At 45.4% G+C, this 27131-nt stretch overlaps 1 protein-coding gene across 3 annotated transcripts in view; it reads left to right on the top strand.

Moving 5' to 3' along the window:
- LOC139155540 (collagen alpha-6(VI) chain-like) overlaps positions 1-27131 on the top strand; it is a 242177-nt gene that overhangs the window by 188988 nt on the left and 26058 nt on the right. For all 3 annotated transcript variants that reach the window (XM_070730719.1, XM_070730718.1, XM_070730717.1), the window contains 2 exons: positions 13450-13512; positions 21751-21813. In XM_070730719.1, coding sequence (XP_070586820.1) covers positions 13450-13512; positions 21751-21813 — 126 coding nt within the window. The remainder of the gene's footprint in view (positions 1-13449; positions 13513-21750; positions 21814-27131) is intronic.

The following is a 27131-nucleotide window of genomic DNA, read 5'->3' as shown; positions in this document are numbered from 1 at the left end:
GCCAGACTGCTTCCAGGAATTGCACAGTGCAATACCTTTGCTTTTGGGCAGTAAAGATAGTTTCCTGTAAAAAATTGTAGATTTCGCTCTCTTAAGTTCTCAGACAGTTCTCTTGAAACAGAGCTCTTATAAAATTGAACATTAAATAACATGCTAATTTACATTTCCAAACTTTGAACTAGAGGAATCAGCAAATGTATAATACCTTAGTGACTAGACCCATATTTAGCAAGATATTTAGAATATTCCACTGCTAATTGGCATTTATAGACAAAGAAACATACAAACAAATGTAGCCTTCCAATAAAATGAAGCCTTCTGTGAACATAATAAATAATAATAATAATAATAATAATAATAATAATAATAATAATAATTTATTAGATTTGTAACCCGCCCCTTTCCGAGGACTCGGGTAGCAAATATATCTTTTAAATCTATTATTTCCACTCATAAATTAATTTGGTAATGTTCTGCTGGCATGTCCCAACCGCCTGTAATTACAGGGTAATTAGTCCAAAAAGACACACACCACATGATAGAAGGAAAACAAAAAGTCTTTATCAATAGAAAAGCAGAAAAAAACTCCCTTTTTAAATGTCAAAGGAATTTTATGGTACACACAAGGCACAGGTTAAATGCAATCCAATTTCTCACCCAGTAACTGGGAGATTGAGTCCAATTCCAAAGTCCAGAAAGGCCACACACAGTCTTGAACAGGGAAACAGCAAAACCACAATCTTGACGAAACTATGAATCAGATAAACTTCCACAAGGCTAAACCAGCACGCTACTCTTTTTATCTGTAGCACTAATTACAGCAGCCCCACCCAACCACAGGTGGCCTCACTTATCTCCTGTAATAATCCTTCAGTTGTTCTCTCCTATGCATCATTCTATGCATGCGTGGGTCCGTCATACGTTCGTGTTCAGAATCCAGGGATGATATGGATGATTGATCTCCTCCTGTGCTGTCTGCCAAACTCTCCTCTTCCCTGCTACTCACGCTTCCTTCATCAGAGGAGCCTTCGTTGGGAGATTCTATAGGGAGCAAAACAGGCCTGTGGCATGTGGATGTTTCCCCCACCTCCACCTCCACATTCCTTGGGGCAGCAGCTGGGCCAGAGCCAACCACAACACCATCCCCCCGGAAGGCCCCTCCCCTGGCTCCAGCACAAGGGACAAGGCTTCTGTGGAAATTGTTCATGAAACGCCCGGACAAGGACAGGAGCATCAACCAGAACAGCCTCCACCCATGAACAATCATCAGGCTCACCCTGCACCCATTGCACAAGATATTGAAAACAATTGTCCACCCAACGGGAGTCCCAGATGGCATGGATCATGACCTCAAGTAGATGATCTCGAACACAGGGGGCAGGCAACAAAAGGACACTGGGATGAAGTGGGCATTCGGGAGAAACAGGTACCAAAAGGGAACAGTTGAAAATGGGGTGAACACGCAAGTTGGCAGGCAAAGTAAGCCGATAGGCCACCAGATTGATGACCTTCTCAATCGGGAAAGGGCCCATGAAGCGTGGATCCAGTTTACATCGAAGTAATTCCAAAGCAATGTGTTTGGTGGATAACCACACCTGGTCACCAACAGCCAACGGGGGGACGTCTCATCGGGATCGATCCGCCACCCATTTGTAGTCCTCTTTGGCCTTAATCAAATACTGCTTCACCATCTCATGAACTGCTTGCAGTTCCGATAAGAAGTCCTCTGCTGCGGGGACTGGGGAATCTAACAGGGTTAATGAGAAAAACTGGGGATGGAAGCCATAGTTTGCATAAAATGGTGTGAGTCTTAGAGAGGTATGCTGGGAGTTAAACGCAAACTCCGCTACCGGGAGGAAACATGACCAATCAGCCTGCCGGTCTTACACAAAGCACTGCAGGTATTGTTCCAAAATTCCAATGTTTTTTTCTGTCCTCCCATCAGTCTGAGGGTGCTGGGTCGAAGCAAGACAAACTTGGACCTGTAAAGCAGACAAAAACTCTTTCCAGAACCGTGCCATGAACTGAGTTCCTCGGTCTGACACAACTTGATCTGGAAGTCCATGGATCTGGAATACATGTTGCAAAAACAATTTAGCGGTGTCATGGGATGTGAGTACCTGGGGACGGGATGAAATGGACCATTTTTGTCAACATGTCCATCACCACCATGACTGTGGTGAACCGCGACAAGGGGGGCAAGTGTGTGACAAAGTCGATGGACACAGCTCCCCGTGGCCTTGTGGGCATTGCCAATGGCTGTAATAATCTTGGCAGGGCCCCTATGGCTGACTTGGCCACAGGACACCGTTTACATGTGGCAACATACGACTGAATGTCATCTTGGATTCGCAGTCACCAAAATGTTCAAGTCACTAAGTCCAAAGTTTTAAACAAGCCAAAATGACCCACTACAGAATTGTCATGGCATTGGGACAGAATCAATCCGTGAAGTGGCCCTGCTGGGACATACAGCTTCCCCCCGGTACCAGAGCAGTCCCTCAGCAAATGTCCAGGGAGAATTGGGCACCATCTCCCTCACCTGCTGTGCCACAAGCCCATCCCCCCCCTGCATCTCACAGATATGCCTCCGCAAGTCAACAGGGTCCTGGGTAGCAGCCAGCACTTCCGCTGGCAAGATTGTCTGTAATGGGGCTGGCTCTTTTGGATGCATAAACTCTGGTTTCCTAGACAAAACATCCGCTCTGGGATTCTGGAAGCTGGGTGTGTACGAGATCTGAAAGTTGAACCTTGCAAAAAAGAATGTCCAACGTATCTGTCATTGGTTCAACGTTCGAGCCATTTGCAGATACAGTGATCCCCCGATCGTTGCGAGGGTTCCGTTCCAGGACCCCCCGCAACGAGCGGGTTTTCGCGAAGTAGCGCTGCGGAAGTAAAAACACCATCTGCGCATGCGCAGATGGTGTTTTTACTTCCCAGCAGCGAGGAGCCGAAGATTGGGGTTTCCCCGCCGCCCACGCAAACTCCTCGCTGCTGCCGCGCCCGCCGCTCGCCCGCCCTGAAAGGGAAAGCCCCCCCAGGCCGGCTCCGATCCCCCCAGGCCGGCTCCGATCCCCCAGGCCGGCTCCGATCGTTTTAAAACAGGCGCGCCGCTTCTCCGCTGACTCCTGGCGAACTTCCCCGCTTTAGGAGTCAGCGGAGAAGCGGCGCGCCTGTTTTAAAAGATCGGAGCCGGCCTGGAGGGGCTTTCCAACAACCCACGAGCCCCCAACCCGGGCTCGTGGGTTGCTGGAAAGCCCCCCCAGGCCGGCTCCGATCCCCCAGGCCGGCTCCGATCGTTTTAAAACAGCCGCGCGGCTTTCCAATGAGTCCTGAAGACAAACGTCAAACTTCCGCGTTTGTCTTCGGGACTCATTGGAAAGCTGCGCGGCTTCTCGCCCTCCTGCCAGCAAGAGGGGGAGCGAACGGCGTGGGCAGGCTGCGGACAAGCCGTTCGCTTGGGCCGCTTCCCAGCTGAGTACTCAGCTGGGAAGCAGCCTGAGCGAATGGCGTGGGTGGGAGAAGGGCGCGTGAGCCGCAGGCGCGCGGGCAGGCAGGCTGCGGACAAGCCGTTCGCTCGGCCGCTTCCCAGCTGAGTACTCAGCTGGGAAGCGGCCCGAGCGAACGGCGTGGGCGGGAGAAGGGCGCGCAAGCCGCAGGCGCGCGGGCAGGCAGGCTGCGGACAAGCCGTTCACTCGGGCCGCTTCCCAGCTGAGTACTCAGCTGGGAAGCGGCCCGAGCAAAGCGGCAGCAGCGAGGAGTTTGCGTGGGCGGTGGGGAAACTCCTCGCTGATGCCCACCAAGAGGGGGAAGACCTAGGGAAGCCGCCCAGCAGCTGATCTGCCCGGCGCCATCTACGCATGTGTGCCCATAGAAAAAAGGGCACGCATGCGCAGATGGTGTTTTGACTTCCGGGTTCAAAAATCGCAAATTAGCCTGTTCGCAATGGACGGGAACGCAATAACCGGGGGATCACTGTACTCCAAATTTTTATGGTTGGTCCTGATCTCTACCTGATGCCGGACACCCTCAAGATGATGTCTCCATGTCTCGAACGCCGACTTGACTGCCAAAAGTTCCTTTTCCCAGATCGTGTAGCTTTTTTCCGAGGGCGTGAGCTTTCTGGAGTGGTAGGCACACGGAAACAAGGTGCCACCTTTGGGATGGGCCTGTAGAAGTACAGCACCAATGGCAACATCAGAGGTGTTGGTCTCAACGACAAACGGACGACATGGATCTGGATGCTGCAACATCTTTCATGAAAGCGTCCTTAAGAGCTACAAAAGCCTGCTGTTCCTCCTCACCCCAATGAAATGAGACCTGTTTCTGCAACAAACGGGTGAGAGGCGCGGTCAACTGGGCAAATCCTGGTATGGATGTGCGATAGTAGTTTGCAAGCCCCAACAACCTCTGCACATCCTTGACTCTCCTTGGGGGTTGCCAGGTTTTTATTGCTGACACCTTGCCTGGGTCCATGGCTATGCCCCCTGGAGAAATGACATGACCTAAAAATTCTATGGTGGTCTGCAGAAACTGACACTTCTCCAGCTTAGCATATAAACGATGCTCTCTCAACCAGAGCAGAACCCGATGCAAATGTCCCATATGACTAGACTTGGAGGGGGAGTACACTAAAATGTCATCCAGATATATGACCACAAAATGGTCTAACTTGTCCCTGAATACATCGTTCATCAAATGCTGGAAAACAGCCGGGGCATTTCTGAGGCCGAAAGACATCACCGTATACTCAAAATGCCTGTTTCGGGTGCCAAACACTGTTTTCCACTCATCCCCTGACTTTAAGCGCTGTGTAGGTCTATCTTGGAAAAAACAGTGGCAGCTCGTAAACGTTCCATTAATTCCAGAATCAGTGACAAGGGATAGCGATTGCGCACCATAATGGCGTTCAGTAGTCACAACACAGACGTAAGTCCCCAAGATGGGCGCTGATAACGGGGAGGTCGATGGCCTGATGAACCCTTTGGCCAGATTTTTATCTATGAAGTTCTTGAGGGCCACTAATTCAGGTTCTGACATAGAGTACAAATGACCAGCCGGCAACTTGGCATCGCGTAACAGTTCTATGGCGGCTGCATGCATTCCGCCTCATTGAGGCCCTCCAGTAACACTGCTGCGGGGATAACGAGCCCTTGTGAGGCACAAATGTGATGATGGTGGTCTACACATTGTAAACTGGAAAACATGATGCTGTTCTGCGACCACACCACCTGAGGATCATGCGCCCTTAACCATGACAACCTCAAGACAAGAGGGAAATGGAGGCCTCGCGTGACATAAAATTGTAAAGCCTTCTCATGAGTCCCGATGCTGATCCACACTGGCAAGGTCTGAAAACGGATGGGCCCAGACAACAACACCCGCCCATCAATGGTTTCTACACTCAATGGAGGGTTTCCAGGACACAAGGGCAACGAATGTCTCTATGCAAACTTCTCATCCAGGAAATTCATGGTGACCCCGGAATCCATAAGGGCAAGAGCAGAAATTGATTGAGTACGCCAATCCACCAGGAGCTTGACATTAATCGTGAAGTGACAGTACATTCCGGGGTCGTTATCCGAAGAATCCTTAAGTGATGACATGCCAGCCCGACCTAGCGTTGCCACCAAGCTGGGCTGCCCTCCCGACTGCACATCCAGTGGGGAAACCAGGGGCATGGGGACAGCCATCGAGGAATCCGGAACTATGGTGAGAACATGAGTTGATGACTCTGGGAGCTGTCCTGCAAGAGTCGGCATGGCAACAGGAGGACCGGGAGGATTCAAAACTGCGGCAGCAACCATGCTCCTTTGTTTGCAGGGACAGGCATTCGCGAAGTGACCTCCCCCCTCGTAATAGAAGCACCAGCCTGTTGCACATTGCTGCACTCTCTCCTCCGGGGACACATGGGATCGCATGAAGTTCACCTCCATGGGCTCCCCAGCAGGGATACAATCCACCAGACGAGGAGGCAGGGCAGGCAGGAAGCGACGGGGTACAGGAAGTGAGGTTGGCACTGGCATAGCAGACACACCCCGCTATGGAGCAGGCACTGACATGACGCCCAAAACACGGGGGGGAGGACCGCCCAGCCCGGCACACCTCTCGAGCCAGCAGCCAAGCCTCAATGGCCAAACAATGCTGCTCCAGCTCATCCAGGGTGCCCAGCAGGGCCTCGTGCACCAGCTCATCAAGCATAGTCTCTGACAAGCCATCCTGAAACGCCTCCATCAAGGCGGCCTCATTCCACTGCACCTGTCCACTGAGGCTACGAAAGTCACTTAAATATTCCACTAGGGGGCACAAACCTTGTTTCAGTTGTTTCAATGCCCTCGTGGCCATCTGCTCCTGCACCGGATCCGAAAACTGCTGTTGCAACTGGGTGCAAAAGGCAGTATAATCCTGCAGTATCGGATCATCTCTGTCCAGAAATGGAGACACCCAGGAAGCAGCAAGGCCAGACAACAAACTGCAGAGGAACGGCACTTCCCCTGCATCTCTTGGAAAATGGGGCAGTTGTGCATTAATAAGCAACTGCACTTGACTGAGGAAAGCTGCAAACATGCGTCTGTCACCCCAGAATTTTTCAGGCAGAGCTACAAAGCATTTCCTCCTTGGTAGTGGCTGTGGGGCAGGAGCTTCTGGCTGCACCTGTGGAATGACAGGCTGCTGAGATAATACGTCCAACTAGTTCTGTAACTGCAGCACTGTCTGCGTTAACGCTTGGATTTCCATCCTCAAAGCATCAAAAACTGCTTGCATTTCTGCCATACCAGCAGCCATGATCAGATAAATGCCAGAAAAAAGAGAAACAAACAATCCAAAACATTTCACTCTGGAACGGTGTGTGTCTGGGGGTTGGTGGAAGTTTATTCTGTTCTGCCGGCATGTCCCAACCACCCGTAATTACAGGGTAATTAGTCCAAAAAGACACACACCAAAAGGAAAACCAAAAGTCTTTATCAACAGAAAAAACTCCCTTTTTAAATGTCAAAGGGATTTTCTGGTACACACAAGGCACAGGTTAAATGCAATCCAATTTCTCACCCAATAACTGGGAGATTGAGTCCAATTCCAAAGTCCAGAAAGGCCACACACAGTCTTAAACGGGGAAATAGCAAAACCACGATCTTGACGAAACTATGAATCAGATAAACTTCCACAAGGCTAAACCAGCATGCTGCTCTTTTTATCTGTACCACTAATTACAGCAGCCCCATCCAACCACAGGTGGCCTCACTTATCTCCTGTAATAATCCTTCAGTTGTTCTCTCCTATGCATCACTCTACACATGCGTGAGTCCGTCATACGTTCTTGTTCAGAATCCAAGGATGATAAGGATGATTGATCTCCTCCTGTGCTGTCTGCCAAACTCTCCTCTTCCCTGCTACTCACGCTTCCTTCGTCAGAGGAGCCTTCGTCGGGAGATTTGATAGGGAGCAAAACAGGCCTGTGGCATGTGGATGTTTCCCCTACATCCACCTCCACATTCCTTGGTGCAGGATCTGGGCCAGAGCCAACCACAACAGGTAACAAATAATATATAAACAAGCTTAACATGGTTTCTTCCCTTGCACATCAGCTGATCTAAGTTTGCTTATTTGTAGTCTTCTGTTCTTTAAATTATTGATCATGCTAATTTCAGTTGGAATCTTTGTATGCTAGTGGTGTCAATAATTAGGCAACCAGGATAACAGAACATCATAGTAGAAGGGGACCTTATTCTGCCCTAGCATCGAGCCACAAATAATTATGCAACAAGTTCTCTTGGGTGACATCTGTGAAAAAAAATCAGGTGCTCAGGCATGAAAATGTGCCATTGAGACACTATACTTCTGCCCACACCAAAAAAAAAATTAGAGGGAAAATTGTTAATAACCCTTATAGTGAAAGAAGTCACAAATAAACAGAAAATTAAAAATTATAGCCCAATCTCGTTGTGAAAAGCCAACTATCAAATATTTGTAACAATATTGGTGGAAAGTATTTTAAAAAATACTGAATGAAATCATACATTTGGGTCAAAATGGGTTTCTACCCAATAAACATATAAGACACAATATTTGGATTATAATGAACATTTTGGAATACTATGAGGCCTACCCAAAAAAACAAGCAGCGTTGATATTTGTTGACACCCAAAAAGCATTTGACACTTTCAAATTGGAACTTTCTTATTAATCAATTAAGCATTATGAATTTTGGGGAGAAATGTATGGGAATTATCAGGGCGATTTACACCAACCAAAAAGTAAAGATAATAGTAAATGAGGAAAGAGCAGAAAATATTAGTATAACTAAGGGGATGAGACAGGGATGTCCTCTGCCCCCCCCCCTCTTATTCATACAATCTTTGGAAGTATTATTAATACAAATTAAGCAAAAGATGGAAATAAAAGGACTAAAAATTAAAAAGGAAGAGTATAAAGTGCAAGCCTTTGCCAATGCTTTGGTTTTTATTATAGAGGATCCAATAGAGATGGGGAATCAAATTATTAGGGAAAATAGAAGAATTTGGCAAAGTGGCAAGGTTTAAAATCAATGAGGAAAAAACTAAAATATTAATCAAGAATTTGACCAGTAAGAAGAATAGGGAAGTGGAAGAAAAATTAGGGCTACAAATTACCAAGAAGATGAAATAGAATAGAATAGAATAGAATTTTATTGGCCAAGTGTGATTGGACACACAAGGAATTTGTCTTGGTGCATATGCTCTCAACGTACATAAAATAAAATATACATTTGTCAAGAATCATGTGATACAACACTTAATGATTGTCATAAGGGTCAAATAAGCAATGAAGAAGCAATATTAATAAAAATCTTAGGATATACGCAACAAGTTACAGTCATACAGTCAACATGGGAGGAAATGGGTGATAGGAATGATGAGAAAAACTAGTAGAATAGAAGTGCAGATTTAGTAGAAAGTCTGACAGTTTTGAGGGAATTATTTGTTTAGTAGAGTGATGGCGTTCGGGAAAAAACTGTTCTTGTGTCTAGTTGTCTTGGTGTGCAGTACTCTGTAGCGACGTTTTGAGGGTAGGAGTTGAAACAATTTGTGTCCAGGATGCGAGGGGTCAGTAAATATTTTACCCGCCCTCTTTTTGACTCGTGCAGTATACAGGTCCTCAATGGAAGGCAGATTGGCAGCAATTGTTTTTTCTGCAATTCTGATTATCCTCTGAAGTCTGTGTCGGTCCTGTTGGGTTGCAGCACCAAACCAGACAGTTATAGAGGTGCAGATGACAGACTCAATTATTCCTCTGTAGAACTGAATCAGCAGCTCCTTGGGCAGTTTGAGCTTCCTGAGCTGGCGCAGAAAGAACATTCTTTGTTGTGCTTTTTTGATGATGTTTTTGATGTTAGGTGACCATTTTAGGTCTTGAGATATGATAGAACCTAGAAATTTGAAGGTCTCTACTGTTGATACTGTGTTGTCTAGTATTGTGAGAGGTGGAAGGGTGGAAGGGTTTCTCTTAAAGTCTACCACCATTTCTACAGTTTTGAGTGTGTTCAGTTCTAGATTGTTCTGGTCACACCACAAGGATAGTTGTTCAACTTCCTGTCTGTATGCGGATTCATCATTGTCTCGAATGAGTCCAATCACTGTTGTATCATCTGCAAACTTCAGTAGTTTAACAGATGGATCGTATATTTGGCAATATGCAACATGTTCCTCAATAAAAGAGGATAATTATGACAAACTATTACAACAAGCACAAAAAAAATTGGGAAAATGAGCAAAATTGCAGATATTTCTAATTGGCAGAATTTCTATGATAAAAATGAATATACTACCTAAATTTGTATATCTCTTCCAAACAATATCAATAAAGTTAAAGAAAGTGGTGGTGGGTTTTTGAGCAATTAAACAAGATGATATCAAAATTTATTTGGTTGGGGGAAAGGTTCAGGATCAAACATAAAGTAATACAGAATTTGAGAAGTAAAGATTTTGGTCACCCAGATTTGGAGTTTTACTTTCATGCAGCAGCCATGGTGTGTATCAAGTACTGGGTTCAATTGAAATACGAGATGATATTGACATTAGAATGGCATGATCTGAGGAGGAGGAGAGCATCCACGACCAGTAATAATGGTTATTACCATCTATTGAGGCTCCTAATAGTGCTAGTGAGCCACTAAACTAAATTATCAGAACTTCTGAATACTGAAGACCCCTTTTGGGAATGTCTCTGTGAATACTGAGTGATGAAAACCCACCCACAACCTGAGGAGGAAACGAATGAGCATATGGGAAAGCTGAACTGGGAGGCCGGTGAGAGAGGCTGACGCCAATGCCCAACACCCAACGCCCAAACAAATGAACAAGCTGAACAAACAAGGCAAACAAGCGAGCGAGCAAGCTGAGCTGGGAGACCAACACTGAGGCCGGTGAGAGGGGCAGACGTCAACGCCCAGCACCCATATGAGTGAGTGAGCAAGTCGAGCTGGGAAGCTGATGCTGAGGCTGGTGAAAGGGGCCGACGCCAACACCCAAACAAGAAAGCGAGCCAAGCGAACTGGGAGTGAGTGAGCTAAGCAAACTGGGAGCAAGCGAGCTGAGTGAACTGGGAGATCAACGCGGTGGACAATGAGAGAGGCTGATGCCAATGCTGAAGTGAACAAGCTGGTGTGCTGAGCGTACGAGCGAGCAGAGTTGGAAGGCTGACACTGGATCCAGTGAAGCTAGTGGGAAAGAAACGAACCAGCGAGTGAGCCGAATAGGGAAGGCCGACCCTGAGGCTGGTGAGAGAGTTAAAGTTTTAAGAGGAAAAGTATAATAGGGAGGAATCTCAAGGACAGAGTCTCTCTGGCCTGAAAACCATAACTGGAATCCTGCTACAGGATGGAAGACATAATAGGAAGAGTTCACTCTCACTGGGCTCAGCGTTGGCCTCCCCACTTTGGCTCATTCTCCTCAGCCTCAATCTCAATGTTGGCCTCTCTGCTCGGCTCAATCGTTCATTTCAGCATCAGCCCCTCTCATTGGCCTTAGCGTTGGCCTCCCTGCTTGATTCACTCGCTCATTTGCTCACTTGACTTGTTTGCTGGTTCATTTTGGCATCGTTGTCAGCCTCTCTCACCTGGTCTCAGCGTCGGCCTCCCTGCTGAGCTCGCCCATATGCTCACTCATTCAACTTGCTCAACAGTTCATTTTGGTGTTGGCCTCTCTCACCGGCCTCAGCATTGGCCTTCCCTACTTGGCTCACTCGCTAGTTTGTTTCTTTCCCACTAGTCCCACTGGATCCAGTGTTAGCCTTCCCACTCTTATTTCCCAAGGAAATAAGACTCTAAGAGAAAGACAATACCTATGGACATATACAAAATGTGAGACATTCCTGAAAGACTTAGGTCTGCTCTTAATATATTTTATATTTTTTAATATAATAGACCCTTAATACATTTTTTAATATTTTAGTGGCATTATGAAATTTTAATACCTTTTATAGCACTGTTTGATCATCTGAGAGCCTTGTTTCTTAAATTTATTTAAGTTTTGATACTATTTTTAGGGAATAGTAATTGTAATTAATTAATTTTAATGTTGAAAATGTTCAATTTTTTTTAAAAAAAATGGAATAGAAGGAGAGAGTATCAAATTTGCAGATGATGCTAAGTTGGCAGGAATAGCCAACACCCTGGATTATAGGTTTAAGATCCAGATGGATCTTGGCAGACTTGAACACTATGTCCTATCTAAAAAGATAAAATTCAGTGCATAGAAAAGTAAACTCTTACACTTAGGCAGGAGAAATAAAAAATACACATATAGATTGGGAGAATCCAGGCTTAATAGCAGGAACTGTGAGAGGGATTTTGAGTCTTTATGGGCAACTAATTAAATATGAGCTAGCAGTATGAAGTGGCAGCCAAAAAAGCCAGTGCAATCCTAAATTGCATTGAGGTATTTAATCAAGATCATGTGAAGTATAAAGCCTTAGTAAGACCAAACCTGGAATACTGCATACAGTTTTGGTCCCCACACTACAAAGACGATATTCAATCTGACCTAAGTGTAGCTCACAAATTTATATGCTACAATGTCCTACCTATCAAAGACTACTTCAGCTTCAACCAAAATAATACACAATCTCACAATAGATACAAACTTAATGTAAAACGCTCCAAACTTAATTGCAAAAAATTCGACTTCAGCAATACCTGGAATACATTGCTCCACTCTGTAGTTTCTTCCCCAAACCCCCAAATCTTTAATCTTAAACTGTCTACCATTGACTTCATCCAAGGGCTGTAAGAGTTGTGCATAAGCGCACTAGCATACCTACCATTCCTACCCTGAAGCCAATATATTCAAAAAATATCTGAACTCAAAACCATGTTTGTACTTATTACATATTTATATTAATGTTTATATTTTACCTGTAATAATATACATGCCTGACAAATAAATAAAATATTGATGCTGTGTTTGCTTAGTAACAGCCGGCCGGTTAGAGCCATGCAATTGGCGTCCCTATCCAAGGTACTGATAGGTCGCGTATCCCCAGTTACATTGTAAGCGGGAAAGTTACTGTGTATTGATTGGTTCCTGCCTCAGCCTGTGTGTAGTATATTAGACCGTGTATGTTGCTATTGCTTTTAAGCCTGTACCTGCCAGCCTGGCACGAGTTCTGTATTAAACATGATGATTAATTAAGGCCTCACTTGTTATACTGGCGACGAGGATTCGAGCCATCCATTGCGGAATTATTATACGTAGACACTGTGTTACTGTGTATTGATTGGTTCCTGCCTCAGCCTGTGTGTAGTATATTAGACCGTGTATGTTGCTATTGCTTTTAAGCCTGTACCTGCCAGCCTGGCACGAGTTCTGTATTAAACATGATGATTAATTAAGGCCTCACTTGTTATAATTGAGACTCTAGAAATAGTGCAGAGAATATCAATCAGGATGATTAGAGGACTGGAGATTAAAACATATGAAGAACAGTTACAGGAATTGTATGGATAGTTTAGTGAAGAGAAGGATTAGGGGACACATGATAGGAGTGTTCCAGTATTTGAGGGACTGCCACAGAGAGGAGGGGGTCAAACTATTTTACTAAGCACCTGGCCAGACAAGAAGTAATGGAAATTGATCAAGAAGAAATTGATCAAGGAGATTTTTTTTCCAGTGGGAACAAACAACCAATGGAAAAGTTTATCTTCAGAAGTTGGGGGAGCTTTATCACTGGCAGTTTTCAAGAAGAATGCCATCTGTCATAAATGATGTAGAGTTTCCTGCTTGGGTGATGGGTTGTACTAGATTATTTACTAGGTCCCTTCAATTCTGTTATTCTGTTATTTCTTCTAATGCAGCTCTCCCCACTTTTGTGCTCCTCCAGATAATTGGAATAGCAACTTTCAGAATTCTAAATCTTAAGACAAAAATTTATACTATAATAAAGTTGATGTTCAATAACTGTGTCTTCTTACAGGGAGAGAAAGGAAATCCTGATTCAGATGGTTTGCAAGGAGATCAAGGAGTTCAAGGTTCCCTGGTAGATATTATCATGTGCTTCTATGTGTAGCTACATTCATGTAAAAAGAAAAGATAATGAAATTAGAATACACATAATTTGCAATTAAATAATCAGCTGATAAGATTCAATCAGATAGCACTTAATGGCAGAAGTCCTCTGTTACATCTTACAAGTTACATATAAGAGAACAAGCAGTTTATGTATTATTTCTAGGCTATGTACAATACAAGTGCAAGGCTTTTTATCACGTAAATCACATTTGTGATTTGTATAACATACTGACCCCTTTTTAAATGGCATCTGAATCCATGCACCTTATAAAGCTTGACTTGACACTATCACTTCTGCCAATATACACATTTTACCTATTCACAACAAAACTGAACCTCTAATTAGCAAGAATTTTGTATGTATTATACATTGTTGTTTTGTAGACATTTTTAAATGGTACATTAAGAAATATATTATTAAAAATGAGACATTATCTAAGAAATAAAATAGTACACATTACACATAACATTATTAAAGGAACTGAGAAGGCTGGTTAGAACTTTGTTCTTTCTGTTAAAAATGTTTTGTATAGAAATGTTGCTTGTGTGCACTAAAATCATTTTTTCTCGGATTTCTCTGTTGGTGAATCCAAATTACTCCTTTTTAAAAATTCAATCTTTTTTTATTGTGTTATGCAAAGCATTCAGAAGGTAATTTCTCAAAGCAAATACAGCACCTATTCTACTCCCCGTCTGCCTGAAGCATTAAACAGTGCAGTATATCCACTTTTAGGAGCTTCTTCATACTATACAAACATATGTGTAAATGCACAGAAGACGATCCTGGCATGAGTGTTACTAATTAAAATGGCTGATTATAAAAGTGTCATCTATGCATGCACATGTCTTTACATGCATGCTCACTCAATTGCTAAAGCACTGTAAGGTTTGTCTCCCGCTCCCCTTTCAGGAAAGCATGAACTCTTGAAACTTTGGGTTTTCAAAAGGAATCTTTTATTGAAAGAAAGGTAGTTGCACGACAAAAACAAAGCAGGCTCTAAAGTTCCTTTAGGCAATTCTGCTAGGATAAAGAAATTAGAAACCCCTCCCCTAAGCCCAGTGAAGGGTTACAAAATTTTTTACTACCACGCCATGGGTGTGGCTTATTTTGTGGGTGTGGCTTGCCAGCCATGTGACCAGGTGGGAGTGGCTTGATGATCATGTGACCGGGGTGACTTAAATGTCATGTGACTGGCTTAAAGGTGGCCAATTTGATGTCACTCACATCAAGGGTTTGGGTTAGGGTGCCTGGCCTCTCCTCGCCTCAAAGAGATACACTTTCTCTATCTATTTACTATTACTGAACATCCAAAACATATTACTTAATTCTATGTATATATGCCATATGTGTCCGTACATATTACACACAGGCACACAAAAATATACATTATCTACTATATAAACTGATGTGTATGTACACACACACACACACACACACACACACACCTCTTCTAAAATTATACACATTCAACCTCATTTACTGTGATAGGAACAACATACCCAGAGCTCAGAAGGGAAAAAAAGGAAAAAAAATCAAAATTTTGCTACAGGTACTGTGTACCTGACCAGAATTTTGCTACTGGTACTGTGTACCTGACCAAAATTTTGCTACCGGTACTGTGTACCTGACCAAAATTTTGCTACCGGTACTGTGTACCTGACCAAAATTTTGCTACCGGTACTGTGTACCTGACCAAAATTTTGCTACCGGTACTGTGTACCTGACTGTACCCATAGGAGCCCTTCACTGCCTAGGCCCCATATTGAATGAGCCAAACCAAGGTGCAAAGATGTTGTGGAAACAGCCAACCTTGGAAGGAGATAAGGAACTGTTCCCAGTCTCTTCCTTCAGAAGTCTTCAGAATTGAGGCAAAGCAGATGACTCACCCACCCTCCTTACACATTCTCCCAAAGGTAAATCAAAGCATAGGGCAAATAGGTGTCAGAGCTAGGGATTATAGGATATGCAGGAAACAGTAAGAGGGCAATAAGTGAATAAAGGGATTCAGGCCCCTCCCCATAAAACTGGCAATATCACAGTAGGGATCAGATAGAATAGTATAGAATAAGGTGACCAGACGTCCTGCCCTTCCCTCCTCTTCCCTCCACCCCTGTGCACCCAACAATGAACTGCTGTGCAACATTTTCCAATGCTGCGCAGTGGAACTGGAAGCTGTTTATCCCTGCCTGAAGGCTGCACAATTATGATTGTGATTATGATTGTGATTTGTATGCCACCCTTCTCCGAAGACTCGGGGCGCTCACAAGATACAATATTGCCGAGGAGAGGCAGATATGGCGGGAGACATGGGGTAGGCCACTCTTGGGGAACAATGGACCACTGCTTGAAAGCGGTCCCTTGTTCGGGCCCCATAGACTAAACCTGGAGAACTGGTGACAAGCGAAATCAGGACCCTAGGCTCAGGCTGATGGTGCTCAATGCCAGGTCTGATGTAAATAAAGCTCCCCTCATCCAGGATTTACTCCTGGAGGAGGAGGTAGACCTACCATGTGTGACTGAGACCTGGCTGGGCCTAGAGAGAGAGGTTCCTCTCGGAAATGTGCCCAGCCAGGTTCCAGGGGTTGCAGCAACCCCAGGGAAGGGGGGAGGAGTGGCAATTATAGCCAGGAAGACCATCAAGCTGCGTAGGCTCGCTGCCCCTGAGATTGGAGGTTGTGAGTCCCTTCTTATGAGGTTGGACCTAGTGGTACAGGTGGACTTATTGCACATGTACCTGCCTCCCATCTGCATTTCAACAGCCCTGTCTGCACTACTTGGAGAGGTGCCTGGGCTGGCGGTGGAGTCCCCCAGACTTATTGTCTTGGAGGACTTCAATCTGCCATAGTTTGGTGAGTCCTCTGGGTTGGCGCAGGAGTTCATGGTCACCATGACAACCATGGCCCTGACTCAAGTAATTCAGGGCCCAACTCATGAGGGGGAGCATACTCTCGACATGGTATTCCTCTCAGGGCAATTGAGTAATGATCTGACATTAAGGGACTTAGAGATGTTGCCATTGTCATGGTCAGATTATTTTCTATTCTGGCTTGATTTTAAGGCTCCAATCCTTCTGCACAGGGTGGCGGAAGTGATTAGGAGGTTCCGCCCCAGATGCCTGATGGATCTAGAAGGTTTTAAAAGGGTGCTTGGGATTCTGCCAGATTCACTTGTACACAGTTGGGAAGAGTCTCTTGCTGCAGCCTAGAATACGGATGCAATGGAGGCTCTAGACTGAATTGCGCCTTTGGGACCTCTCTGTGGCAACAAAGATCTCCTTGGTTTATTGAGGAGCTCCGCGGAATGAAACACCAGAAGAGAGGTCTAGAGAAGCATTGGAGGAAACCCAGATCCGAATCTGACCGAACACTTGTAAAAGCTCATATGCAAATTTACAAAGTGGCGATCAAGTCGAAAAGATATGCATACAATGTTGGCCTGTTTACATTTGTGGAATCCCAACCAGTTGCCCTTTTTAGGATGACACGCTCCCTCCTTAAGCAGGGGTGAGTTGACGAACTCTTGCAGGGTAGTGCTGAGGCCTTTAACAAGTTTTCACAGATAAGATCACTCAGATCTGGACTGATCTTGACTCCAAGTGGAATGCAGTGTCGTCTGACAATGAGTCAGTCAAGGTGACAGGGGTTCGTCTTAGTCCACCTGTTTGGATTGAGTTTGATCTGGTGACACCTGGTGAAGTGGACAAGGCTGTGAGTTCCTCCACCTGCTTATTGGACCCGTGTCCCTCTTGGCTGGTTTCGGCCAGCAGGGAGGTGACACGGAGCTGGGTGCAGGAGATTACCAATGCTTCTATGAGGGAGGGGTACTTCCCAGCTTCCCCTCCTCCTCAAGAAGCCTTCCCTGGACCCAGCCGTATTTAATAACTATCGTCCTGTCTCCAACCTTCCCTTTATAGGGAAGGTTGTTGAGAAGGTGGTGTTGCTCCAGCTCCAGCTTTCCTTGGAAGAAGCCAATTATCTAGGCCCTTGACAGTCAGGATTCAGACCCGGCTACAGCACAGAAACTGCTTTGGCCGCACTGATTATCTCTGCTGGGCCCGGGACAGAGGTTTATCCTCGGTCCTGGTGCCCCTTGACCTCTCAGTGGCTTTTGATACCATTAACCATGGTATCCTTCTGCACCGACTGGAGGGGCTGGGAGTGGGAGGCACCGTTTTATGGTGGTTCTCCTCCTACCTCTCTGGTCAGTCGCAGTCGGTGTTAGTGGGGGATCAGAGGTCGACTCCTGGGTCCCTACCTTGTGGGGTACCTCAAGGGTTGGTCCTCTCCCCCTGCTGTTAAATATCTACATGAAACTGCTGGGTGAGATCATCCAAGGGCACGGGGTGAGTTACCATGGGTACACTGATGATACTTAGCTGTACATTTCCACCCCGTGTCCACTCAGGGAAGCAGTGGAAGTAATGTGCTGGTGTCTGGAGGCTGTCAGTGTCTGGATGGGTGCCAACAGCCTCAAGCTCAATCCAGACAAGGCAGAGTGGCTGTGGGTACTGCTTCCCAAGGACACATCCCTCTGTCTGTCCATTATCCTGGGGGGTAATTACTGATCTCCTCAGAGAGGATCCACAACTTGGGCATCCTCCTCGATCCACAGCTGACGTTGGAACACCACTCATGCCTTTATCCCCTTGAGGTTCAACTACTGCAATACTCTCTACATGGGGCTATCTTTGAAGAGTGTTCGGAAACTTCAAATCGTCCAAAATGCAACTGCATGAGCAGTCATGGGCCTTCTAAGGCATACCCATATTTCACCATCACTCCGCAGACTGCATTGGCTGCCGATTAGTTTCTGGACACAATTCAAAGTGTTGGTCATAACTTACAAAGCCCTACATGGCATTGGACCAGATTACCTCCGAGACCGCCTTCTGCCCGACGAATCCCAGCATCTGGTCAGGTCCCACAGAGTTGGCCTCCTCAGGGTCCCATCAACCAGACAATGTTGGTTGGCAGGACTTAGGGGAAGAGACTTCTCTGTCGGGGGCCCACCTCTCTGAAATCAGCTCCCCCCCCAGAGATTCATTCTGCCCCCACCCTCCTTGCCTTCCAAAAAAGTTTAAAGACTTATTTATGCCACCAGGCCTGGGGTCATTAGATCTTCCTCCCTGAAAATGAGCGTTTTAGTGTGTTTCACGGAGTGAATGGTAATGAATGTTTTTTAATTATATTAGAACTTTTAGGGTTTTTAATTACATTAATTGGATCTAGATGTATTGTTATGTTTTCTTTGATATGTTGTGAGCTGCCCTAAGTCCTCCGAGAGGGGCGGCATACAAATCAAACAAACAAACAAACAAATAAATAAATAAAAACAATGTGTACAAGCAAATCTAATTAGTTAAAAACTACAACGACATTGTCTGGTTGACGGGACCTGGAGAAGGCAAACTCTGTGGGACCTAACTGGCCGCAGGGATTCATCCAACAGAAGGCAGTCCCATAAGTAATCTGGTCTGATGCCATGTAGGGCTTTGTAGATCATCACTAACACTTTGAATTGTGTCCAGAAACCAATCGGTAACTAGTGCACTCCACGGAGTGTTGGAGAAACATGGGTGTATCTGGGAAGACCCATGACTGCTCACACAGCTGCATTCTGCACAATTTGAAATTTCCGAACACTCTCAGAGGTAGCCCTATGTAGAGTGCATTGCAGTAGTCAAAGCTTGTGGTGATAAGGGCATGAGTGACTGTGAGCAAAGACTCCCTGTCTTGGTATGGCCACAACTGGTGCACCAGGCAAACTTGAGCAAATGCCCTCCTTGCCACAGCTGAAAGATGATGTTCTAAAGAGCTGTGGGTCAAAGAGGACACCCAAGTTGTGGAACCTCTCTGAAGGGGTCAACAATTCTCCCACGCCCCCAGGGTAATGGATGGACAGATGGGATCATTGTTGAAGACCGGACAATATTTATAAAGTCCAGGGAAGGCTTCTTGAGAAGGGGGCGCATGAGTGCCTCCTTGTAGGGAGTCAGGAAGGATCCCCCATCAACAAACCATTGACAATCTCCTGGACCCAGCTGCATGTCACCTCCCTGCTGGCCAAGACCAGCCAGGAGGGACACGGGTCCAACAAACAGGTTGCAGAACTCACAGCTCCAATGGCCTTGTCCATTTCATCAGGGGTCACCAGATCAAATTCCCCCCAAACAGATGGACTAGGACGGGCCCCTGTCATCTCAACTGACTCGTTCTCAGCTGACACTACATTCCAACTGGAGTCAAGATCTGTCAGAATCTGATCCAGGCAGTTGGCTGACTGTTGCACTCTAATTGCCTTCAGCCAGCCGAGAGTGAGTACAGTTGACTGGTGCCCTTTCTCCTCTTTTCCTTTGCTTGTCTGACTTTTTCACACTCCCATTCCCACCACTGGCTTAGGCTCAGCCCGCCCCCTGCCAAACACAGTACAGAAGGCCCCTGCCTTGGCCAGGCTCAGCATGGCCCCCTCCGCCCCTGACTGCCCCTGATCGGAGCCTAAGAAAAAGGGCAGTGGGAGGGGGTGAGCAGACACTGCCTAAGGGGAGTCCTCAGTGAGGTGCCAGCCAGGACTTCAGCGCATGCCTCCTGCAGGTCAGGAGCTCAGCCTTTCCTGGATCTGTGAAGCAGACAAGGGAGGGAGGGGGAAAGGAAGGAAGGAAGGAAGGAAGGAAGGAAGGAAGGAAGGAAGGAAGGAAGGAAGGCCATGTGGTGCATGATTACCTGTCTAGCTCAGGTTTGGAACTGGCCTGCGATTGGAAGAATCCAAAGGCAAAGCCAGGCACCCCAGCAGGAGAAAGCAGTCTGGCAATGACCATGGCAGCTTCTGCCCTTTCAGAGAGAGAAAAAAAGATAGCGAGATTGAGGGAAGGAGGGAGAGAGAGAAAGAGGGAGGAAGGGAGAGAGGGAGGAAGACACAGAGAGAAAAATAGAGAGAGGAAGGAGGGATGAGAGGGAGAGAGAGAGAAAGAAAGAAAGAGAGAGAGAGAGAGAGAAATGGAGGGAGGGAGGAAGAGAGAAAGAAAGAGAAAGGGAGGAAAGGGGGGAGAGAGAGAGAAAGAGAAAAAATAGAGAGGAAGGGAGGAAGAAAGAAAGAATGAGGGAGAGAGAGAAAAGAAAGAGAGTAGGAGAGAAAAAGAAATGAGAAAATGGTGGAGGGAGATAATGAGAGATGGAAAAGATAGAAACAAAGGAATGAAGGAAAGAATGAAAGAATAGTAGCATGAAAGGAAGGACGATGATCCAGCTCACAGAAAAGTATCAGCCGGTTCTCTTCTATGACATATACACGTTCCCCTCATCTCAGATAATTTAGGTAACTAATTTATTTATTTATTTCATAGACCATGTTTTTAATCAAGAACACCCGCTTTACCAATGTTAAAATCTGGTCACCTTATAATATAATAAAGAGTCTACGGAGAGGGGCAGCATACAAATCTAATCAATAATAATAATAATAATAATAATAATAATAATAATAATAATAATAATAATGGCTACACTAGACATTGGATAGAAAATAACATTTCAGAGCTTCAAGCAGTAAGTTCAGAAGATGCTTTGGTTGCTTTAGTACTCCACAGCCCTTGAAAAAATTATTTGCTTTTGTGCTATAAAAACAATTTGACATTTTATTGGCATTTAAACAATTTGGCATTTAACAATTTGGCATTTCATTAACAGTCCAGAGAAAATGAAAATGTTAGTGAAAAGACAACACATAGCGCTAATTGACAAACACATAAATAAAAGAAGGTTTTCTTTTAAATTGTCTCAAGGTGAAACAATGAAATTATTTTTTTGCATGTACAAAGTTTAAAGACTAGCTATTACATATTTGTAAGCATATTTTGAAAAATGTAAATGTGACACAGAAATGAATATTTACATACTTCTTCAAATTTTGCCAAACAGAAACAAGTATAAACCAAATTATAGCATGATAAAAACAGACATATAATAGAAGTTTAATAATGTTATGTCTCTCTGTGATTCATTAAGAAGTTTTCTGAAACATAGTTAATATTCTGGACAAAAACGTTTACTCATATTGTCTTGTCACAAGTTATAATTTCTTATATGGAAATTAATATGCACTACAATATTATAAACTAATAACTATGAACTAATAAAGTATACAAACTATGTATTTTATAATATTTATTAATTATTTTTATTGCCATGTGTTTGCACTTTTTCTCTTCAGGGAACAACTGGTATTCTTGGTGTGAAAGGGGAAAAAGGACAACCAGGAAATCATGGCTGTTTTGTATGTATCAATTTTTAACTCTCTTGATTTTTATTTTTAGTGCAGTGTTGTCAACTTGACAACTTGAAAATGGATGGACTTCAACTCCTAGAAACCTTCAACTAGCATGCTGGCTGGGGGATCTGGCAGGTGAATCTAATCTTCAAGTTGCCAAAATTGAGAAACACTGTTTGAATGCAATGTTTCTTAAACCTTTCAAAGTAAGGCCTAATTATACATGTATTCAGCAGAATAATACACAAAATAAAAACATATTGTGATGACTAATCTTGCATTGCGACAGATGCTGAATGACACACAGATACAAAAGCTGGGTAAAAGGGTAACTTTATTAAAACATAAAAGATAAAGACCTATAGAGGTCGCTAAATGGGGCGGAAATTCCTATGAATAAAATACCTGGGCAACTAAATGGGTGTAACTCCTTGCCTGGGCAGTGTGAGTCTTATCCAAATCTTATGCCCAGCCCTGAAAGCCACAGCCAAGCATGTGGGAGGCCTCACTCCAATGACCCAGAACTGGAAATGACGTGAGTGAGCCCTAAGGGCACACCCTTTCCAGCACCCTGGCCGTGTAGGCAGCTTGGGTTGTGGAAAAAGGGGAGCCCATCATCTTGCAAAAGATACCCAAGGGAGAACACACATTAAATTGTTTTTAACATTAGATTTGTACATTGTGTAGTGTTGTTGTGAACCACTCCGAGTCTTCAGAGAGGGGCGGTATACAAATCTAATACAGTGATCCCCCGCTCGTTGCGAGGGTTCCGTTCCAGGACCCCCCGCAACGAGCGGGTTTTCGCGAAGTAGCGCTGCGGAAGTAAAAACACCATCTGCGCATGTGCAAATGGTGTTTTTAACTTCCGCAGCGCTAGCGAGGAGCCGAAGATTGGGGGCAGCGCGGCTGTTTTAAAACGTCGCCGCCGACATGGGGGGCTTGCTAGCACCCCCCCGAACCCCCAACCCGGGTTTGGGGGGGTGCTAGCAAGCCCCCCATGTCGGCGGCGATGTTTTAAAACACCCGTGCGGCTTTCCAATGAGTCCCGAAGACAAACGTCAAACTTCTGCGTTTGTCTTCGGGACTCATTGGAAAGCCACGCGGGTGTTTTAAAACGTCGCCGCCGACATGGGGGGCTCGCTAGCACCCCCCCGATCCCCCAACCCGGGTTTGGGGGGTGCTAGCAAGCCCCCCATGTCGGCGGCGACGTTTTAAAACACCCGTGCGGCTTTCCAATGAGTCCCGAAGACAAACGCGGAAGTTTGACGTTTGTCTTCGGGACTCATTGGAAAGCTCCGATCGTTTTAAAACAGGCGTGCCATTCTCCGCTGACTCCTGGCGAACTTCCCCGCTTTAGGAGTCAGCGGAGAACGGCGCGCCTGCTTTAAAACGATCGGAGCAGGCCGGCTCCGATCGTTTTAAAGCAGGCGCGCCGTTCTCCGCTGACTCCTAAAGCGGGGAAGTTCGCCAGGAGTCAGCGGAGAACGGCGCGCCTGCTTTAAAACGATCGAAGCCGGCCGGCTCCGATCGTTTTAAAACAGGCGTGCCGTTCTCTGCTGACTCCTGGCGAACTTCCCCGCTTTAGGAGTCAGCGGAGAATGGCGCGCCTGCTTTAAAACGATCGGAGCCAGCCGGCTCCGATCGTTTTAAAACAGGCGCGCCGTTCTCCGTTGACTCCTGGCGAACTTCCCCGCTTTAGGAGTCATCGGAGAACGGCGCGCCTGCTTTAAAACGATCGGAGCCGGCCTGCTCCGATCGTTTTAAAGCAGGCGCGCCGTTCTCTGCTGACTCCTGGCGAACTTCCCGGGTGAAGGGCGAAGGGCGGGCGAGCGGGTGCTGGGGGGGGGCTTTGCCCTCCTGCCAGCAAGAGGGGGAAGACCCAGGGAAGCCGCCCAGCAGCTGATCTGCCCGGCGCCATCTACGCATGCGTGCCCATAGAAAAAAGGGCACGCATGCGCAGATGGTGTTTTGACTTCCGGGTTCAAAAATCGCAAATTACCCTGTTCGCAATGGTCGGGGACGCAATAACCGGGGGATCACTGTAAATTATTTTTACTAATTATTGTTATTTCTTTAAGCAAGTTTTTGCCTGGGCCAGGAAATCTCTCTGTGTGAGCAGCTTCTGATGTGTAAAGCTCGCTTCTCTCTGGGATGACACTCTGCCCATAGGCTTGCCAGCTTATTATTTATAATCATTTTCTTGAGTGCACAAAAATAAAACATTAACTCCTAGTTACAATGAGAATGTTTAATTTGTCACATGTAGCAAGCAAAATGTATTGCAATCAGGGCAGAACAGCTAAAACAAATACAGTAATACCTCATGATACGAACTTAATTGGTGCAAGGAGGAGGCTCGTAAGACGAAAGGTTCGTAAGACGAAACATTGTTTCCCATAGGAAACAATGTAAAGTCAATTAATCCGGTGCAACCAAAAAAAACCCCGCAAAAAAACGGCTTTCGGCGACAGCTGCGAAGCGGCGCGGGTGTTTTAAAAGATGACAGCCGGCCTGGGGTGCTGGCAAGCCCCCCAGGCCGGCTGCAACCTTTTAAAACAGCCGCACCGCTTCGCAGCTGTCTCCCGAAGCCGAACGAACCGGCGTTCGGGAGGCTTCTGGGAAGCCCCGCCGCCCGGCTGTCACCTTTTAAAACAGCCGCGCGGCTTCCCAGCAGTCTCCGAACGCCGGTTCGTAACTCGAAAAAAGTTCGTAAGAAGAGGCAAAATTTTTCTGAACCCCGGGTTCGTATCACGAGTTGTTCGTAAGACGAGGGGTTCGTATCTTGAGGTACCACTGTATAAGAATGTCTTAATTAGTTTTTGCCCTAGAGAAAACAGAAGGATTTCCTTAAACTAATCAAAGAGGGGTGAGTTGCCTCAACTTCAGCATGTAGCATCTTAATCCAATCATAGTTGGTTTCCCCTTAGTTCAATAGCTGAATAAGCAAGTAACCTTTATTCCAGTTACATAGAGAATATAATTTTATAGACTTAAATAATACAGAATAATGAAATGTTTTATTGGAAGATAGGTTTGCCTATCATTGCAATAATTGTTTATATCCTACATTCCACCTTTTTCTGTTTTATTTAAGGCATTATCTTATTCAGATCCATAACCATAAGTATTAGGGGTACCATAAGAAATAACAAAAGGCAGACATTACATAAAGCAGCAAAAGCAAATAAGTATAAAGCAACACATATTTTTTACAGATTTATAATGCAAATTATGTACTAACAATAAAAATTCTATAGCAGCTCTACTGTCCACGATTGTGTGTCAAAGTTCAATCTGTTTTTGATTTAATGCTGCAATAGCTAAAGATGTAATGTTGATAGTTTTGGCCAAAAAGCAGGCACGCCAAATATGAATAAATGTATTCAGACTTGTTGAGAAGAAAGACTTTGCTGTCACATGTTTTATCAAGGGCTATGGAAGATCTTCTAAAACAATGAATAATAATTTATTTTGTGGGTAAAACAGCAGTAAGATGACTTAAACAACAATGGGTGTCAGACAAATTAGCATGATTAAAGGTCTATTGGCCACATATAAAAAAACCAGTAAGAAGTACAGAATTAAAATATATGTTTTGATATTGAGAGCAATTTCATGACCAAATCCCAGTGTATGTACAAATAGGCTTAGCAAAAGAAGTGGTAACATTTTTAATCTGAGCACATGTAATATTATTTCAGCTAGCAACATAAGGTGTAAAGAAAGAGATAGCGTGAGCAGGAAAAATTATTGTAACAGGACCCCAACTTGTAGAATGTTCATAATGAATTTAAAAATATATTTAGTGAAGTTTCCTTAAGGAATTCAGAAAGAAGAATACATACATGAATCAACAATTATCAAGCAGCATATCCATATCAAGCATAGGGTCCTTTCTGGCTCCCCACAAGGAGCCAATTGTGAGCCCCTTTCTCAAGAAGCCTTCCCTGGATCCAGCTGTATTTAACAACTATCATTCTGTCTCCAAACTTCCCTTCATTGGGAAGGTTGTTGAGGAGGTGGTGTCACTCCAGCTCCAATAGTCTTTGGGTGAAGCCAATTATCTGGGCCCCCAACAGTCATGATTCAAGGCTGTCTACAGCACTGAAACTGCTTTGGTCGCATTGATTGATGATCTCTGGCAGGCCTGGGATAGGGGTTTATCCTCTATCCTGGTGCTCCTTGACATTGACCATCAACCACGGTATCCTTCTGAACTGACTGGAGGGGTTGGGAATGGGAGGCACCATTCTACAGTGGTTCTCCTCCTACCAGTGTGGTTGGTCGCAGTTGGTGTTAGTGGGGCATCAGATGTTGACTCCTAGGTCCCTCACTTGTGGGATTCCTCAGGGGTCAGTCCTCTCCCCTCTGCTTGTTCAATATCTACATGAAACTGCTGGGTGAGGTCATCCAAAGGCACAGGATGAGTTGTCATCAGTATGCTGATGATACCTATCTATACATCTCCATCCCATGTTCACTCAATGAAGCAGTGGAGGCTATTAGGTCTGAATGAGTGCTAACAGGCTCAAACTCAACCCCAACACGATGGAGTGGCTGTGGGTGCTGCCTCCCAAGGACACTTCCATCTGTCCCTCCATCACCTGGGGAGGTACTTTTGACAGGATCCGCAACTTGGGCATCCTCCTCGATCCACAGCTGATTTTAGAACACCATCTTTCGGCTCTGGCGAGGGGGGGCATTTTCCCAGGCTCGCCTGGTGCACCAGTTGCAGCCATATTTGGAAAGGAGTCTCTACTCAGAGTCACTCATGCCCTTATCACCATGAGGATGCTTTCAAAAAGCTTTAAGAAACTGAAACTCATATCGCTCTAGCACTCCACGGATTGCATTGGCTGCCAATTAGTTTCTGGATGCAATTCAAAGTGTTGGTTAAGACCTATAAAGTCCTACATGGCATTGGACCAGAATACTTGCGGGACCGCCTTCTGCCACATGAGACCCAGCAACCAGTTAGGTCCCACACAGTTGGCATTTTCCAGGTCCCATCAACTAGGCAATGTTGTGTGGCAGGGCCTAGGGGAAGAGTCTTCTCTGTGGGGGGGGGCTGACTCTCTGGAATCAACTCCCCCCAAATGTTTGCACTGCCCCCACCCTCCTCACCTTCTGCAAGAGTCTCAAGACTCATCTATGCTGCCAGGCTTGGGACCACTGGGCTCTCGCCCCCTGACCGACAAATGTGTTGTAAGTCGATGGAATGGGAATGAGTGTCTTGGGGGTTTTTAGACTATTAATTTAAATTAATTGGATTTAGGATGTTATTTATTGTCCCCCTTATATGTTGTAAGCCACCCTGAGTCCTC

This window comes from Erythrolamprus reginae, unplaced genomic scaffold (assembly GCF_031021105.1).
Source record: "Erythrolamprus reginae isolate rEryReg1 unplaced genomic scaffold, rEryReg1.hap1 H_29, whole genome shotgun sequence".
NCBI classification, from domain to species: domain Eukaryota; kingdom Metazoa; phylum Chordata; class Lepidosauria; order Squamata; family Dipsadidae; genus Erythrolamprus; species Erythrolamprus reginae.
Note: the sequence above shows the minus strand (reverse complement) of the source record. Positions and strands in the feature narration are given on the sequence as shown.